General features: G+C 74.5%; 1 protein-coding gene across 12 annotated transcripts; it reads left to right on the forward strand.

Annotated features, from left to right (window-relative positions):
- The first annotated feature begins 2,534 nt into the window (after positions 1 to 2,534).
- On the forward strand, positions 2,535 to 9,685 carry HSD3B7 (hydroxy-delta-5-steroid dehydrogenase, 3 beta- and steroid delta-isomerase 7). Of its 12 annotated transcripts, none has more exons than XM_068923247.1 (8): positions 2,535 to 3,046; positions 4,274 to 4,415; positions 5,010 to 5,162; positions 5,515 to 5,550; positions 7,065 to 7,164; positions 8,229 to 8,345; positions 8,865 to 9,404; positions 9,464 to 9,661. In XM_068923247.1, the coding sequence occupies exons 1-8, from the start codon at positions 3,014 to 3,016 to the stop codon at positions 9,528 to 9,530; spliced, it is 1,188 nt and encodes a 395-aa protein (XP_068779348.1). In that variant the 5' UTR covers positions 2,535 to 3,013; the 3' UTR covers positions 9,531 to 9,661. The 12 variants fall into 12 exon arrangements, with proteins under 12 accessions (XP_068779348.1, XP_068779347.1, XP_068779346.1 ...); XM_068923246.1 differs by having other exon boundaries at positions 5,033 to 5,162; positions 5,480 to 5,550; XM_068923245.1 differs by having other exon boundaries at positions 5,033 to 5,162; positions 5,515 to 5,588.
- Positions 9,686 to 16,501: the final 6,816 nt, after the last annotated feature.

Raw genomic sequence — 16,501 nt, forward strand, 5'->3', positions numbered from 1 at the left:
GGGCGCTATGACACCGCCGCGGGCGCCATGACACCGCTGCAGGCGCCGTGACACCACTGCGGCTGCCGGGACATCACCACCGCGGGTGCTGGGACGTCGCCGCAGGCGCCATGACACCGCCGCAGCCGCCAGGACGTCACCACGGGTGCTGGGACGTCACTGCGGGCGCCGTGACACCACCATGGGTGCCATGACACCGCCGTGGGCGCCGTGACACCGCTGTGGGCACCGTGACACTGCCGCAGGCACCGTGATGTCACCGTGGGCGCCGTGATGTCACCGCGGGCACCATGACACCGCCGCAGGCGCTGTGGTGTCACCGCAGTGGCTGTGACAGCGCTGCGGGCGCCACGACAGTGCCACGGTAGCTATGACCTCACCGTGGTCGCTGTGACATCACCGCTGTGACATCACGCTGTGGTCACCGTGATGACGTCGCAGCCACCATGACCTCACTGTGGTTGCCATGACGTTGGCGCAGTCACTGTGACCTCGCCACGGTCACTGTGACATCACCGTGGTCACCGTGACAGTGCTGCAGTCACCATGAGCTCACCGCGGTTGCCATGACATCACTGTGGTCACCGTGACCTCACCGTCGTTGCCGTGACAGCACCACCGTCATCATGACGTCACCAGGGTCACCATGACCTCGCCATGGCGGCCATGACATCACCGCGGTGGCCGTGACCTCGCCGCAGTGGCCGTGACATCACCGCGGCGGCCGTGACATCTCCGTGGTGGCCGTGACATCACCGCGGCGGCCATGACATCACCGCGGTGGCCGGGACAGCGCCGCGGCGGCCATGACATCATCGCGGCGGCCGTGACATCCCCGCGGCGGCCATGACATCCCCGTGGCGGCCATGACATCACCGTGGTGGCCGTGACATCACCGCGGCGGCCATGACATCCCCGTGGCAGCCATGACATCACCGCGGTGGCCATGACATCACCGCGGCGGCCATGACATCACCGCGGCGGCCGTGACATCCCCGCGGCGGCCATGACATCCCCGCGGCGGCCGGGGCAGCGCCGCGGCCCTCCCTTTTCCCCGGAGAAGGCTCCTGTTCGTTGGCTGTTTCTTGTAGAAACACGGGCGCGTTCGGGCTGTAAATACTTGTTGTACCCCGTCCCCTGCCCGGCGGGTAAATACCCCCCGGCGGGTAAATACCCGCGGGGCAGCTGCCCCGGGCTCTGTAAATACCCGCCGGGGCCTGTAAATACCCCGGGCGGCGCCGCCCCGGCCTGTAAATGCCCCTGTACATATGTTGATACGTGGCCGCCCCGGCCCCCTTTTTATAAAGTGGCCATGAAGCTTTGAGCGTGTGGGCCCAGGCGTCCGGGGCTGGGGGGGGGCCCAGGTGTCCGGGAGGGCCCAGGTGTCCGGGGGGGGCCCAGGCGTCCGGGGGGGCCCAGGTGTCCGGGGAGGGGCCCAGGCGTCCGGGGCTGGGGGGGGGCCCAGGTGTCCGGGGGGGGGCCCAGGTTTCCGGGAGGGCCCAGGCATCCGGGGCTGGGGGGGGGCCCAGGTGTCCGGGAGGGCCCAGGCGTCCGGGGGGGGCCCAGGTGTCCGGGGAGGAGCCCAGGTGTCCGGGGGGGGGGCCGAGGTGTCCGGGAGGGCCCAGGCGTCTGGGGCTGGGGGGGGGGGGCCCAGGTGTCCAGGAGGGGCTCAGGTGTCCAGGGGGGGCCCAGGCGTCCGGGGGGGGGGGCAGGTGTCCGGGGAGGGGCCCAGGTGTCTGGGGGGGCCCAAGTGTCCGGGGTTGGGGGGGGGCCCAGGTGTCCGGGGGGGGCCCAGGCATCCGGGGACGGGGGGAGCCCAGGCATCCGGGGGGGGCCCAGGCGTCCGGGGCTGAGGGGGGCCCAGGTGTCCAGGAGGGGCCCAGGTGTCCAGGAGGGGCCCAGGTGTCCGGGGAGGGGCCCATTCTGGGTACTGGGGGGGGCGGGGCAAGGTGGGAGAGGCGCTTGGGGGGCGTGTCCTATGCGGAGCCCCGCCTCCCGGGCGGGCCACCTCTCGAGGCCAATCATCGAAGATGGCCATCGAGGTGGCCAATCAGAGAAGAGTGGGTGGAGCTGAACGGGAACCACCCCCGGGGCGGGTCCATCTGGGCGGGGCTACGCCGGGGGGCGGGGCACAACCCGGAAGCGAGCGTTGGCATAGCGGTGGGGAGGGGGCCGGAGCGGAGCCGCCGCCGGGGGGACCCAGGCGTCCGGGCGCCCCCCCACCCCACCCCCTCCCCACGGGCCCAGGCGTCCGGGCGCCCCCCCCACCCCCCTCCCCACGGGCCCAGGCGTCCGGGCGCCCCCCCACCCCGCCCCCTCCCCACGGGCCCAGGCGTCCGGGCGCCCCCCCCCCACGGGCCCCGGGATCCGGGCGCCCCCCTCCCCAAGGGCCCAGGCGTCCGGGCGCCCCCCTCCCCACGGGCCCCGGCGTCCGGGCGCCCCCCTCCCCACGGGCCCAGGCGTCCGGGCGCCCCCCCAACCACTCCCCACGGGCCCCGGCGTCCGGGCGCCCCCCCCCCCACGGGCCCCGGCGAGGTCAGTGGTGACGTAGGGGATGTCCTGCCGGCCGGGCCCAGGCGTCCGGGTCCCCCCCCATCCCCCTCCGCCTCGGGCCCAGGCGTCCGGGCCGCCGCCCTGCGGTGACCCAACCGGGGGCTGCGGCCGCTGAGGTCACCCGGGCCCGTTGCTGGGCGGAGGCGATGGCCGGGGGCCCAGGCGTCCGGGCCTCGCCCCCGTCCCCCCCCTCCCCCGCCCACAGCAGGGGCCCAGGCGTCCGGGCCTCGCTCCTGTGCCGCTAACGGGGGCCCAGGCGTCCGGCCCGCTCCTCCGCCCCGCGTCACCGTTTTCCCGTTCCCTCCGCCCTTTCCCGTCTCCCCGGACGCCTGGGCCCTCGGCCCGGCTCCCCGCCCCGCCCCGGCCGCCGCCGGGGGCCCAGGCGTCCGGCCCCTCCCCGGGGCGGGACCTTGCGGTGCCTATAGAAGGGCCCAGCCGGGAGCGGGCCTGGCCCGGGACCATGGCGCTGCCCCCGGCAGACGAGGACCCCCAGGTACCCGGACGCCTGGGCCCCTCGCGGGAGGGGGAGGGGAGAGGCGCAGGCAGCGGGGCATGTTGGGAGCCCGGACGCCTGGGTCCCTTGGGCCGCAGTTGGGGGGGCGGGGGAGGGGCGCCCGAACGCCTGGGCCCCCTGATAGGTTCCCTGGCAAGGGCGGAAGGGGTGGCCTGCCGGGACACCTGGGTCCCCTGATAGCGGAGCTGGGGGAGCGCCCGGACACCTGGGCCCCTTGTCTCGCTGCAGCAGGTGCCGGGCTGCCGGACGCCTGGGCCCCGCGGGGTCGCCCGGTTCGTGGCTGCGCCAGCATTTAGTCACCGCAGCCGCTTCTCCTTCCCCCGGGCGGGGGCCCAGGCGTCCGGGCGGGGTGCGCCGGTCCAGCCAAGGGACCCAGGCGTCCGCGTGGGCCCAGGCGTCCGGGCGGGGTGCACCGGTCCGGCTGGGGGACCCAGGCGTCTGGGTGGGCCCAGGCGTCCGGGTGCCCCCAGCCCTGACCCCGTCTGTTTGCTCGTTAAACCCAAAACGATCTTTGTCCGGGCAGCGATAAGCGGCGCCGGGGGGTTGGCAGGGCCCCGGACGCCTGGGCCCTGGTGCAGGTGCCGGGCGAGGAAGTGCCGGGCGGGAAGCAGAACTGCCCTGGAAATGCCCCTGGCGGGGGGAGACGGGGCCTGGCCGGGGCCCAGGCGTCCGGGTACTGCCAACCCCATGACCCCTGACCCCTGTTCTGGGGGCCCAGGCGTCCGGGTACTGCTAACTCCGTGCCCCTGAGCCCTGTTCTGGGGGCCCAGGTGTCCAGGTGCTGCTGACCCTGTGACCCCTGACCCATCCTGGGGGCCCAGGTGTCCGGGGGCCGGTGGCTCCAGCACGGCGGCAGGCATGCGGCAGGCATGGGGGTTGGCGGGGCCCAGGCGTCCGGGGGCCGGTGGCGGCAGCGGGCACAGGGGCTGGTGGGGCCCAGGTGTCCGGGGGCCGGGGGCTCCAGCAGGGCAGGCGCAGGGGCTGGCAGGGCCCAGGCGTCCGGGGGCTGCAGCAGGGCGGGGGCCGGCGGGGCCCAGGCGTCCGGGGGCTGCAGCAGGGCGGGGGCCGGCGGGGCCCAGGCGTCCGGGGCCTGCAGCAGGGCGGGCACGGGGGCCGGCGGGGCCCAGGCGTCCGGGGGCTGCAGCAGGGCGGGCGCGGGGGCCGGCGGGGCCCAGGCGTCCGGCGCCCAGGCGTGCGCTGCCGCAGGGGCTGGTGTACGTGGTGACGGGCGGCTGCGGGTTCCTGGGCTCCCACCTGGTGCAGGTGCTGCTGGAGCAGGAGCCGGCGCTGCGCGAGCTCCGCGTCTTCGACATCCACCTCGACCCCAGCCTGGCCCAGGGCCCCCACGGTGGGTGCGCGAGCCGGCGGCGGGGCCCAGGCATCCGGGCAGGGGCCCAGGCGTCCGGGAGGGATCTAGGTGTCCGGGGAAGGGGCCCAGGCGTCTAGGAGGGGCCCAGGTGTCCGGGAGGGGCAGGAGCGAGGCACCTGGGAGGGGTCCAGGCGCCTGGGCAGGGGCCCAGGCATCCAGGGGGCAGGAGCGAGGCGTCCGGGAGGGGTCCAGGAGGGCAGGGGCCCGGGGGCCGGAGCGAGGCGTGCGGGAGGGGCCCAGGCGTCCGGGAGGGCAGGGGCCCCGGCGTCCGGGGGCTGGAGCGAGGTGCGTGCCAGGGGCCCAGGCGTCCGGGGGCCGGAGCGAGGCGTGCGGCAGGGGCCCAGGCGTCCGGGAGGGCAGGGGCCCCGGCGTCCGGGGGCCGGAGCGAGGTGCGTGCCAGGGGCCCCGGCGTCCGGGGGCCGGAGCGAGGCGTGCGGCAGGGGCCCAGGCGTCCGGGAGGGCAGGGGCCCCGGCGTCCGGGGGCCGGAGCGAGGCGTGCGGCAGGGGCCCAGGCGTCCGGGAGGGCAGGGGCCCCGGCGTCCGGGGGCCGGAGCGAGGCGTGCGGGCGCGCAGGGGGCCGCGTGCGCCTGGTGCAGGGCGACGTGGGCGACGCGGCGGCCGTGGGCCGGGTGCTGGCCGGGGCCGACGCCGTCCTGCACGCCGCCTCCCTCGTGGACGTGTGGGGCCGGGCCACCGCCGAGGCCATCGCCCGCGTCAACGTGCAGGGTGAGCTGGGGGCACTGGGAGCACTGGGGAGGGAGCTGGGGGGGTGCTGGGGGGCACTGGGAGCACTGGGGAGGGAGCTGGGGGGGTGCTGGGGGCACTGGGAGCACTGGGGAGGGAGCGGGGGGGGCACTGGGAGCACTGGGGAGGGAGCTGGGGGGGCACTGGGGGCACTGGGAGCACTGGGGGGGAGCGGGGGAGCACTGGGAGCACTGGGGAGGGAAGTGGGGGGGCACTAGGAGGCAATGGGGAGGCTACGGGGGGCACTGGGAGCACTGGGAGGGGGCCGGGACCCAGGCGTCCGGGCGCCCCCCGACCAGGTACCAGGAACGTGATCGCCGCCTGCCGGGCCCAGGGCGTCCGCTGCCTCGTCTACACCAGCAGCATGGAGGTGGTGGGGCCCAACACGCGCGGAGACCCCTTCTTCCGGTAGGGCCCAGGCGTCCGGGCGCCCCTCACCCCTCCCCCGGGGGGCCCAGGCGTCCGGGCGCCCTCTCACCCCGCGAGGGGCCCAGGCGTCCGGGCGCCCCCTCACCCCCCGCCCCCGGGGGGCCCAGGCGTCCGGGCGCCCCCTCACCCCCCGCCCCCGGGGGGCCCAGGCGTCCGGGCGCCCCCTCACCCCCCCTCCCCCGGGGGGCCCAGGCGTCCGGGCGCCCCCTCACCCCCCCTCCCCCGGGGGCCCAGGCATCCGGGCGCCCCCTCACCCCTCCCCCGGGGGCCTAGGCGTCCGGGCGCCCTCTCACCCCACGAGGCGCCCAGGCGTCCGGGCGCCCCCTCACCCCCCCTCCCCCGGGGGGCCCAGGCGTCCGGGCGCCCCTCACCCCTCCCCCGGGGGGCCCAGGCGTCCGGGCACCCCTCACCCCACGAGGGGCCCAGGCGTCCAGGCGCCCCCTCACCCCCCCTCCCCCGGGGGGCCCAGGCGTCCGGGCGCCCCTCACCCCTCCCCGGGGGGCCCAGGCGTCCGGGCGCCCCCTCACCCCACGAGGGGCCCAGGCGTCCGGGCGCCCCCTCACCCCCTCCCCCGGGGGGCCCAGGCGTCCGGGCGCCCCCTCATCCCACGAGGGGCCCAGGCGTCCGGGCTTCCCCCCCTCCCCAGCCAGGGGCCCAGGCGTCCGGGGAGGCCCTGCCCTGCTCTGCCCCGCCCTGGGCTTCCCCGGGGATCCCCTTTGCCCCGTCGCCACGGCAACAAGCAGTAAATACTCCAGCCGTGATGTCATTGCCCCCCTCCCCCCCCCGAACTCAGGGCGCCTCTTCGAGGCAGCCGGACGCCTGGGCCCCGGGGCGCCACGTGGTCTCGGCGGGGGCAGCGGGGGGCCCAGGCGTCCGGGCGGCGGGTGGCGTGGGGCAGCTGGCACGGGGGGCCCAGGCGTCCGGGCTGCGGGGGGCAGCGGGGGGCCCAGGTGTCCGGGTGGCACAGGGGGCCCAGGCATCCGGGTGGCGGGTGGCAGCGGGTGCGGGGGGCCCAGGTGGCCGGGCGGCAGGTGGCATGGGGGGCAGTGGGGCGTGGGGGGCCCAGGCGTCCGGGTGGCACAGGGGGCCCAGGCGTCCGGGCGGTGGATGGCAGCGGGCGCGGGGGCCCAGGCGTCCGGGTGGCACAGGGGGCCCAGGCGTCCGGGCGGTGGATGGCAGCGGGCGCGGGGGGCCCAGGCGTCCGGGTGGCGCGGGGGGCCCAGGCGTCCGGGCGGTGGATGGCAGCGGGCGCGGGGGGCCCAGGCATCCGGGTGGCACGGGGGGCCCGGGCGTCCGGGCGGTGGATGGCAGCGGGCACGGGGGCCCAGGCGTCCGGGTGGCACGGGGGGCCCAGGCGTCCGGGCGGTGGATGGCAGCGGGCACGGGGGGCCCAGGCGTCCGGGTGGCGCGGGGGGCCCAGGCGTCCGGGCGGCGGCTGACGGCGGCCCCCCGCAGCGGTGACGAGGACTCGCCCTACCCCGTGCACCACACGGAGCCGTACCCGCTCAGCAAGGCCCAGGCCGAGCGCCTCGTCCTCGAGGCCAACGGCGCCACTGTGAGTCGGGGCCCAGGTGGTTGGGGGGGGCCCAGGCATCCAGGAGGGGCCCAGGCGTCCGGGGGGGCCCAGGCATCCGGGGACAGGGGGGGACTCAGCTGTCCGGGGAGGGGCCCAGGCGTCCGGGGAGGGGCCCAGGCGTCCGGGGACGGGGGGAGGGGCCCAGCTGTCCGGGGAGGGGCCCAGGTGTCCGGGGCTGGGGGGGGCCCAGGCGTCCAGGGAGGGGCCCAGGTGTCCGGGGACGGGGGGGCCCCAGGTGTCCGGGGGGGGCCCAGGTGTCCGGGAATGGGGTGGGCCCAGGCATCCGGGGAGGGGCCCAGGCGTCCGGGGAGGGGGGGGGCCCAGGCGTCCGGGGAGGGGCCCAGGCGTCCGGGGTTGGGAGGGGCCCAGGTGTCCGGGGGGGCCCAGGTGTCCGGGAATGGAGTGGGCCCAGGCGTCCGGGGAGGGGCCCAGGTGTCCGGGATTGGGAGGGGCCCAGGTGTCCGGGGGGGCCCAGGTGTCCGGGAATGGGGTGGGCCCAGGCGTCCGGGGACAGGGGGGGCCCAGGTGTCCGGGAATGGGGTGGGCCCAGGCGTCCAGGGAGGGGCCCAGGTGTCCGGGGATGGGGGGGGCCTAGGTGTCCGGGGGGGGGGCCCAGGTGTCCGGGAATGGGGTGGGCCCAGGCGTCCGGGGAGGGGCCCAGGCGTCCGGGGACGGGGGGGGGCCCAGGTGTCCGGGGTTGGGAGGGGCCCAGGTGTCCGGGGGGGGCCCAGGTGTCCGGGAATGGGGTGGGCCCAGGCGTCCGGGGAGGGGCCCAGGCATCCGGGGACGGGGGGGGCCCAGGTGTCTGGGGAGGGGCCCAGGTGCCCGGGCGGGGGCCCAGGTGTCCGGGGACGGGGTGGGCCCAGGTGTCCGGGGTTGAGAGGGGCCCAGGTGTCCGGGAACGGGGTGGGCCCAGGTGTCCGGGAACGGGGAGGGGCCCAGGCGCCCGGGCGGGGGCCCAGGCGTCCGGGCGAGCGTGCGTGCATGGCGGCGGCAGGTGGCGGGGGGCGGGCGCCTGGTGACCTGCGCCCTCCGCCCCACGGGCATCTATGGGGAGCGGCACCCGCTCATGGCCGAGTTCTACCGGCGGGGCCGGGCCGCCGGCGGCTGGCTGCCCCGCACGCTGCCCCACGGCGCCGAGCACGGCCGCGTCTACGCCGGTGAGTCCTGCCCCACGGCGCCCCACGGCTGCCCCCCCCCCCGCCCCACGGCGCCCCGCGACCCCCCCCGCCCCACGGCGCCCCGCGACCCCCCTCCCTGCCCCACGGCTGCCCCCCCCGCCCCACGGCGCCCCGCGACCCCCCTCCCTGCCCCACGGCTGCCCCCTCCCTGCCCCACGGCGCCCCACAACCCCCCTCCCTGCCCCACGGCGCCCCGCGGCGCCCCCTCCCTGGCCCCTGCCCCGCACGCTGCCCCACGGCGCCGAGCACGGCCGTGTCTACGCTGGTGAGTCCTGCCCCACGGCGCCCCGCGGCTGCCCTCTCCCTGCCCCACGGCGCCCCGCGGCTGCCCTCTCCCTGCCCCATGGTGCCCCACAACCCCTCTCCTTGCCCCACGGCGCCCCGCGGCTGCCCCCTCCCTGCCCCACGGCGCCCCACGGTGCCCCCCGGCTGCTGGCCCACAGCTGGCTGCAGCCCCTGCCCCATGGCTGGCCCTGACCCCCCCCGCCCCATCTCCAGCCCCATCTCCAGCCCCACCTGCAGCCCCACCTCCACCCCTGCCCCCCGAGCCTGCCCCCCGAGCCTGCCCCCCTGCCCGGCGCAGGCAACGTGGCCTGGATGCACGTGCTGGCGGCCCGGGCGGCCCGGCGGCGGCCGGCGGCGGTGGGCGGCCAGGTCTTCTACTGCTACGACGGGTCGCCCTACGCCGCCTACGAGGACTTCAACATGCTGCTGCTGGGGCCGGCGGGGCTGCGGCTGCGGGGCGGCCGCCCGGCCCCCCGCTGGCTCCTGGGGCTGCTGGCCCGCCTCAACGCCGGCCTGCGGGCCCTGCTGCGGCCCCTGGCCGCCTACGCCCCGCTCCTCAACCCCTACACCCTGGCCGTGGGCTCCACCACCTTCAGCGTCCGCACCGACAAGGCCCAGCGCCGCTTCGGCTACCGGCCCCTCTTCACCTGGGAGCAGGCCCGCCACCGCACCGTCGCCTGGCTCCGGCGCCTGCCCCACGCCTCCTGAGGGCGGGGCTGGCCACCGCGCCCACGGCCACGGCCACCGCGACCACCACGGCCACCACGACCACCGTGACCACCATGACCACCACACCTCCTGAGGGCGCGGACCCACGGCCACCGCGACCACCACGGCCACCACGACCACCGTGACCACCATGACCACCACACCTCCTGAGGGCGCTGACCCACCACCACCATGACCACCACGACCACCGTGACCACCACGACCACCGTGGCCACCGTGACCACCACACCTCCTGAGGGCGCTGACCCACCACCACCACGACCACCACGACCACCACGACCACCGTGGCCACCACGACCACCACGACCACCGTGGCCACCGTGACCACCACACCTCCTGAGGGCACTGACCCACCACCACCACGACCACCGTGGCCACCGTGACCACCACACCTCCTGAGGGCGCTGACCCACCACCACCACGACCACCACGACCACCATGGCCACCTTGACCACCACACCTCCTGAGGGCGCTGACCCACCACCACCACGACCACCACGACCACCGTGGCCACCATGACCACTACGCCTCCTGAGGGTGGTGCTGGCCACCGCACCCACCGCCATGGCCACCACGACCACCATGGCCACCGTGACCACCACGACCACCATGGCCACCGTGACCACCACACCTCCTGAGGGCGCGGACCCACCACCACCACGACCACCGTGACCACCATGGCCACCACGACCACCACACCTCCTGAGGGCGCTGACCCACCACCACCATGACCACCACGACCACCATGACCACCACGACCACCGTGGCCACCGTGACCACCACACCTCCTGAGGGCGCTGACCCACCACCACCGTGGCCACCACGACCACCGTGGCCACCACGACCACCGTGGCCACCGTGGCCACCGTGACCACCACACCTCCTGAGGGCACTGACCCACCACCACCACGACCACCGTGGCCACCGTGACCACCACACCTCCTGAGGGCGCTGACCCACCACCACCACGGCCACCATGGCCACCATGACCACCACGCCTCCTGAGGGCGGTGCTGGCCACCGCGCCCACCGCCACGACCACCACGACCACCGCGACCACCACGGCCACCGCGACCACCGTGGCCACCACGACCACCACACCTCCTGAGGGCGCTGACCCACCACCACCACGACCACCACGGCCACCACGACCACCACGACCACCGTGGCCACCGTGACCACCACACCTCCTGAGGGCGCTGACCCACCACCACCACGGCCACCACGACCACCGTGACCACCACGGCCACCACGACCACCACGACCACCGTGGCCACCATGACCACCACACCTCCTGAGGGCGCTGACCCACCACCACCACGACCACCACGACCACCATGACCATCACGACCACCGTGGCCACCGTGACCACCACACCTCCTGAGGGCGCTGACCCACCACCACCACGGCCACCACGACCACCGTGACCACCGTGGCCACCACGACCACCACACCTCCTGAGGGCGCTGACCCACCACCACCACGGCCACCACGACCACCATGGCCACCATGGCCACCACGACCACCACACCTCCTGAGGGCGCGGACCCACGGCCACCACGACCACCACGACCACCGTGACCACCGTGGCCACCGTGACCACCACACCTCCTGAGGGCGCTGACCCACCACCACCACGACCACCACGACCACCGTGGCCACCACGACCACCACACCTCCTGAGGGCGCGGACCCACGACCACCACGACCACCACGACCACCGTGGCCACCGTGACCACCACACCTCCTGAGGGCGCTGACCCACCACCACCACGGCCACCACGACCACCGTGGCCACCACGACCACCATGACCACCACGACCACCGTGGCCACCGTGACCACCACACCTCCTGAGGCCGCTGACCCACCACCACCACGACCACCACGACCACCATGGCCACCGTGACCACCGTGGCCACCGTGACCACCACACCTCCTGAGGGCGCTGACCCACGGCCACCACGACCACCACGACCACCACGACCACCGTGACCACCACACCTCCTGAGGGCGCTGACCCACCACCACCACGACCACCATGGCCACCGTGGCCACCACGACCACCATGACCACCGTGACCACCACGACCACCGTGGCCACCGTGACCACCACACCTCCTGAGGGCGCTGACCCACCACCACGACCACCACGACCACCACGACCACCACGACCACCACGGCCACCACGGCCACCGTGACCACCACACCTCCTGAGGGCGCTGACCCACCACCACCACGGCCACCACGGCCACCACGGCCACCGTGACCACCAGGACCACCGTGGCCACCGTGACCACCACGCCTCCTGAGGGCGCTGACCCACCACCACCGGCCACCAGCGACCACCACCACGACCACCACGACCACCATGACCACCATGACCACCACGCCTCCTGAGGGCGCCGCTGGCCACCGCGCCCACCACCACGGCCGCCACGACCACCATGGCCACCGTGACCACCATGCCTCCTGAGGGCGCTGACCCACCACCACCGGCCACCGGCGACTACCACCACAACCACCACCATGACCATCACCATGCCTGCCCCACGCCTCCTGAGGGCGCTGATGGCCACCGCGCCCACCCCCACGGCCACCACGACCACCATGGCCACCGTGACCACCATGACCACCATGACCACCACGCCTCCTGAGGGCGCTGATGGCCACCGCGCCCACCACCATGACCACCATGGCCACCATGGCCACTGTGACCACCACGCCTCCTGAGGGCGCTGACCCACCACCACCGGCCACCGGTGACCACCAGCACAACCACCACCATGACCATCACCACGGCTGCCTCACGCCTCCTGAGGGCGCTGACCCACCACCACCGGCCACCGGCGACCACCAGCACAACCACCACCATGACCATCACCATGCCTGCCCCACGCCTCCTGAGGGCGCCGATGGCCACCGCGCCCACCACCATGGCCACCATGGCCACCATGACCACCACGCCTCCTGAGGACACTGATGGCCACCGCGCCCACCACCATGACCACCATGACCACCACGCCTCCTGAGGGCGCTGATGGCCACCGCGCCCACCACCATGGCCACCACGGCTGCCCCACGCCTCCTGAGGGCACCGATGGCCACCGCGCCCACCACCATGGCCACTACGGCTGCCCCACGCCTCCTGAGGGCGCTGATAGCCACCGTGCCCACCACCATGGCCACCACGACCACCACGCCTCCTGAGGACGCTGACCCACCGCCACCGGCCACCAGCAACCACCAGCACAACCACCACCACGACCATCACCATGCCTGCCCCACGCCTCCTGAGGGCGCCGATGGCCACCGCGCCCACCACCATGGCCACCATGGCTGCCCCACGCCTCCTGAGGGCGCCGATGGCCACCATGACCACCACCTTGACCACCATGACCACCACGCCTGTCCCACACCTCCTGAGGGCGCCGATAGCCACCGCGACCATCCCCATGGCCACCATGACCACCACACTTGCCCCACACCTCCTGAGGACGCTGACCCACTGCTGACGGCCACCGGTGACCACCACTGACCGCCACGCCTGCCCCACGCCTCCTGAGGACACCGATGACCCACCACTGCCAACAGCCCCCATGACCACCAACGACCACCACCGGCGACCACTAGTGATCACCATGCCTGCTCCACACCTTCTGGGGACGGTGACCCACCACCGACAGCCACCAGTGCCCACCGCGACCACCACGCCTGCCCAGGCCAGCCGGCCGGACACCCCACGGCCACCCCCGCCGCCCTCCCTGCCGTGTTCTGGCCTCGACCCAGTCCCAAATCCAGGCCAGGTTGTTCTCCGGCCGTGGGGGGGCCGGTCACGGTCTCGTCCCAGGGCCCCGCACCCGCTCCGGGCTCTTGGCCGGGTTTTCCCTCCAACCGTTTCATTCCAGCTCCGGGTTTTTCCCTTGTTCAGATCCAGCTCCGGTTTTTACCCCGGCTCCAGCTCCGGGTTTTACCCCACAGCCTGGATCCAGATCCCGGCTTGGCTCCGGCTCCGGGTTTTACCCCGTGGCCTGGATCCAGATCCCGGCTTGGCTCCGGCTCCGGGTTTTACCCCGTGGCCTGGATCCAGATCCCAGCTTGGCTCCGGCTCCAGCTCCGGGTTTTACCCCGTGGCCTGGATCCAGATCCCGGCTTGGCTCCGGCTCCAGCTCCGGGTTTTACCCCGCGGTCCGGATCCAGATCCCGGCTTGGCTCCGGCTCCGGGTTTTACCCCATGGCCTGGATCCTGATCCCGGCTTTGCTCCGGCTCCGGGTTTTACCCCGCAGTCTGGATCCAGATCCCGGCTTGGCTCCGGCTCCAGCTCCGGATTTTACCGCTTCGTTAGCGCCCCCCCTAATTACCCTCTCCCACGTCCCCCCCCCCCCCCCCCAGCCACCCTCATTATCTTCGTTACCGTAATTAACGTACTGTTGTCGCTCCCGGGGCAAATTAAAGGGACATGACAGTTCCCAGCCTCCTCCCTTGCTGCCCGGACGCCTGGGCCCCCGAGGCAGTTTGGGGGGGGGGGCAGGAGGAGTGCCCGGACACCTGAGCCCCCGGGGGGCGGTGGTACCTGTGGGGGGGATGGCAGGGGCGCCCGGGCGCCTGGGCCCCCGGGGGGTGGCGGTACCTGCAGGGGGGATGGCAGGGGCGCCCAGACGCCTGGGCCCCCGGGGGGTGAGTGGGGGGGGGCAACATGGGTGCATGGGGCCGCCCGGACGCCTGGGCCCCCCCTTGCCGACAGCCCACCGTCCCGTTCCCCCCCCACCCAGATGCCGTTGGTGCTGGAGGCGACCTGGCACCTGCTGGGGCCGGCGCTGGGTGCCCTGTCGGGGGCGCTGTCACCCCGGGGTGCCGGCGCCTGGTTCCTGCTGCTGGGCCTGCGCCTGGCGGCCATGTTCCTGGCCCGGGGCGCCTGGCAGGGCGCCCGCCGCGAGCTGGCCTGCGCCTGGGCCCCGACCCACCGCCACCCCCCGGAGGTGGCCGAGGCCTCGCGCCGCTTCTGCATCACCCTCTGCTACAACCGCCGCTTCCGCCACCCCATTGCCAGCCTCTGGGGCGTCTCCTTCCTCGCCGCCCTCCTGCCCGTCGCCCTCCTCCGCCTGCTCTACCCGCCGGCCGGCCCCGAACGCCGCTGCCACCCGGCCCGCCTGGTGCCTGGCACGGGGAGGTCGAGGAGTCCAACATGGCCATCTGGCATGGGGAGGTCGAGGAGTCCAACATGGCTGCCTGGCATGGGGAGGTTGAGACGTCCAACATGGCTGCCTGGCGCAGGGAGATCGAGCAGTCCAACATGGCCGCCTGGCACAGGGAGGTTGAGACATCCAACATGGCCACCTGGCATGGGGAGGTCAAGATGTCCAACATGGCCGCCTGGCACAGGGAGGTTGAGACATCCATCATGGCCGCCTGGCACAGGGAGGTCGAGGCATCCAACATGGCTGCCCAGTGCAGCCATGCCTCCAACATGGCAACCTGGTACGGGGAGGGCAAGAGATCCAACATGGCTGCCTGGCATGGGGAGGCTGAGGAGTCCAACATGGCCGCCAGGCACAGCCAACCCAGTACTTCCAACATGGCCACCTGGCACAGCCATGCCTCCAACATGGCTGCCTGGCATGGAGAGGCTGAGGAGCCCAATATGGCCACTGGGCACAGCCAGCCCAGCACCTCCAACATGGCTGCCTGGAGCAGGGAGGCCGAGAAGTCCAACATGGCCACCAGGAGTGGCTCGCCCGGTGCATCCAACATGGCCACCTGGCGTGGCCACACCTCCAACATGGCCACCTGGCACGGGGAGGCCGAGACACCCAATATGGCCACCTGGCGCGGCCTGACTACCGCCTCCCACGGAGGCCTGGATGAGGACTCCAACATGGCCGCCCAGCCCCACCCAGACGATGCCTCCAACATGGCCGCTTGGCCTTGCCCAACCAACATGGCCTCCTGGCCCCGCCCAGACGACACCTCCATCATGGCCACCCACCACCGGCTCCCCGCTGCCCGGCCCCTGCTACCGCCCCCGTCCCCGCCCACCCCCAGCGGCCATCTTGGCCGAGGCGACTGCCTGCGGCGGGCCCTGGCGGCCGGGGCGGTGGCCATCTTGGCGGCGACGGAGGGCGGGTTCCTGTGGGCCGTGGTGGCCCGGCAGCTGCCGGCGATGGCCGCCCCCTCCTTCGGCTGCCGGCCCCGCTCGCCCGCCTGTCCGGCGGCCATGCAGTGCCCTGGCCCTCTCGGCCGCCGCCTCCGTCATGGCCGCCGCTGCCGTCTGCCTCTTCTGGGCCCTGCGGGCCGTCGGGCCGGGGCCCGGGGGGCGGGGCCCCACAGGGATTAGGGGGCGGGAGGATGAGGGTGGCCATTTTGGCCTGGGGAGCAGCCGTGTGGGGTGGGCCGAGGGCGGCCATGGTAGCTTGGGGTGGTCATGGGGGATGGGCCGAGGGCAGCCATGTTGGCTTGGAGTGGCTTGCTGGCCTCGTTGGTCATGTGAGGTGGGCCGAGGGCAGCCATGTTGGCTTGGGGTGGCCAGGAGTGGCTTGGTGGCCTCGTTGGTCACGTGGGGTGGGCCGAGGGCAGCCATGTTGGCTTGGGGTGGCCAGGAGTGGCTTGGTGGCCTCGTTGGTCATGTGGGGTGGGCCGAGGGTGGCCATGTTGGCTTGGAGCAGCCATCTGGGGTGGGCCGAGGGTGGCCATTTTGCATGGGGTGGCCAGAAGTGGCTTGGTGGCCATGTGGCGGTTGGGCTGAGGGCAGCCATGTTGTCTTGGGGTGGCCAGGAGTGGCTTGGTGGCCTCGTTGGCCATGTGGGGTGGGCCGAGGGTGGCCATGTTGGCTTGGGGTGGTCATGTGGGGTGGGCCGAGGGTGGCCATTTTGCGTGGGGTGGCCAGGAGTGGCTTGGTGGCCATGTGGGGGTTGGGCCGAGGGCAGCCATGTTGGCTTGGGGTGGCCAGGAGTGGCTTGGTGGCCTCGTTGGTCATGTGGGGTGGGCCGAGGGCGGCCATGTTGGCTTGGGGCACCCGGGAGCGGCCATATTGAGCTGACTCTCTGGAGAGCCATGATGGGTTGCGTGGCATGGGGACCGCCATGGCCTGGAGCTGACTAGAAGGCAGCCATGTTGGATTGGGCAG

The sequence above is a fragment of the Struthio camelus genome, chromosome 32 (assembly GCF_040807025.1).
Source record: "Struthio camelus isolate bStrCam1 chromosome 32, bStrCam1.hap1, whole genome shotgun sequence".
Classification (NCBI taxonomy): Eukaryota; Metazoa; Chordata; class Aves; order Struthioniformes; family Struthionidae; genus Struthio; species Struthio camelus.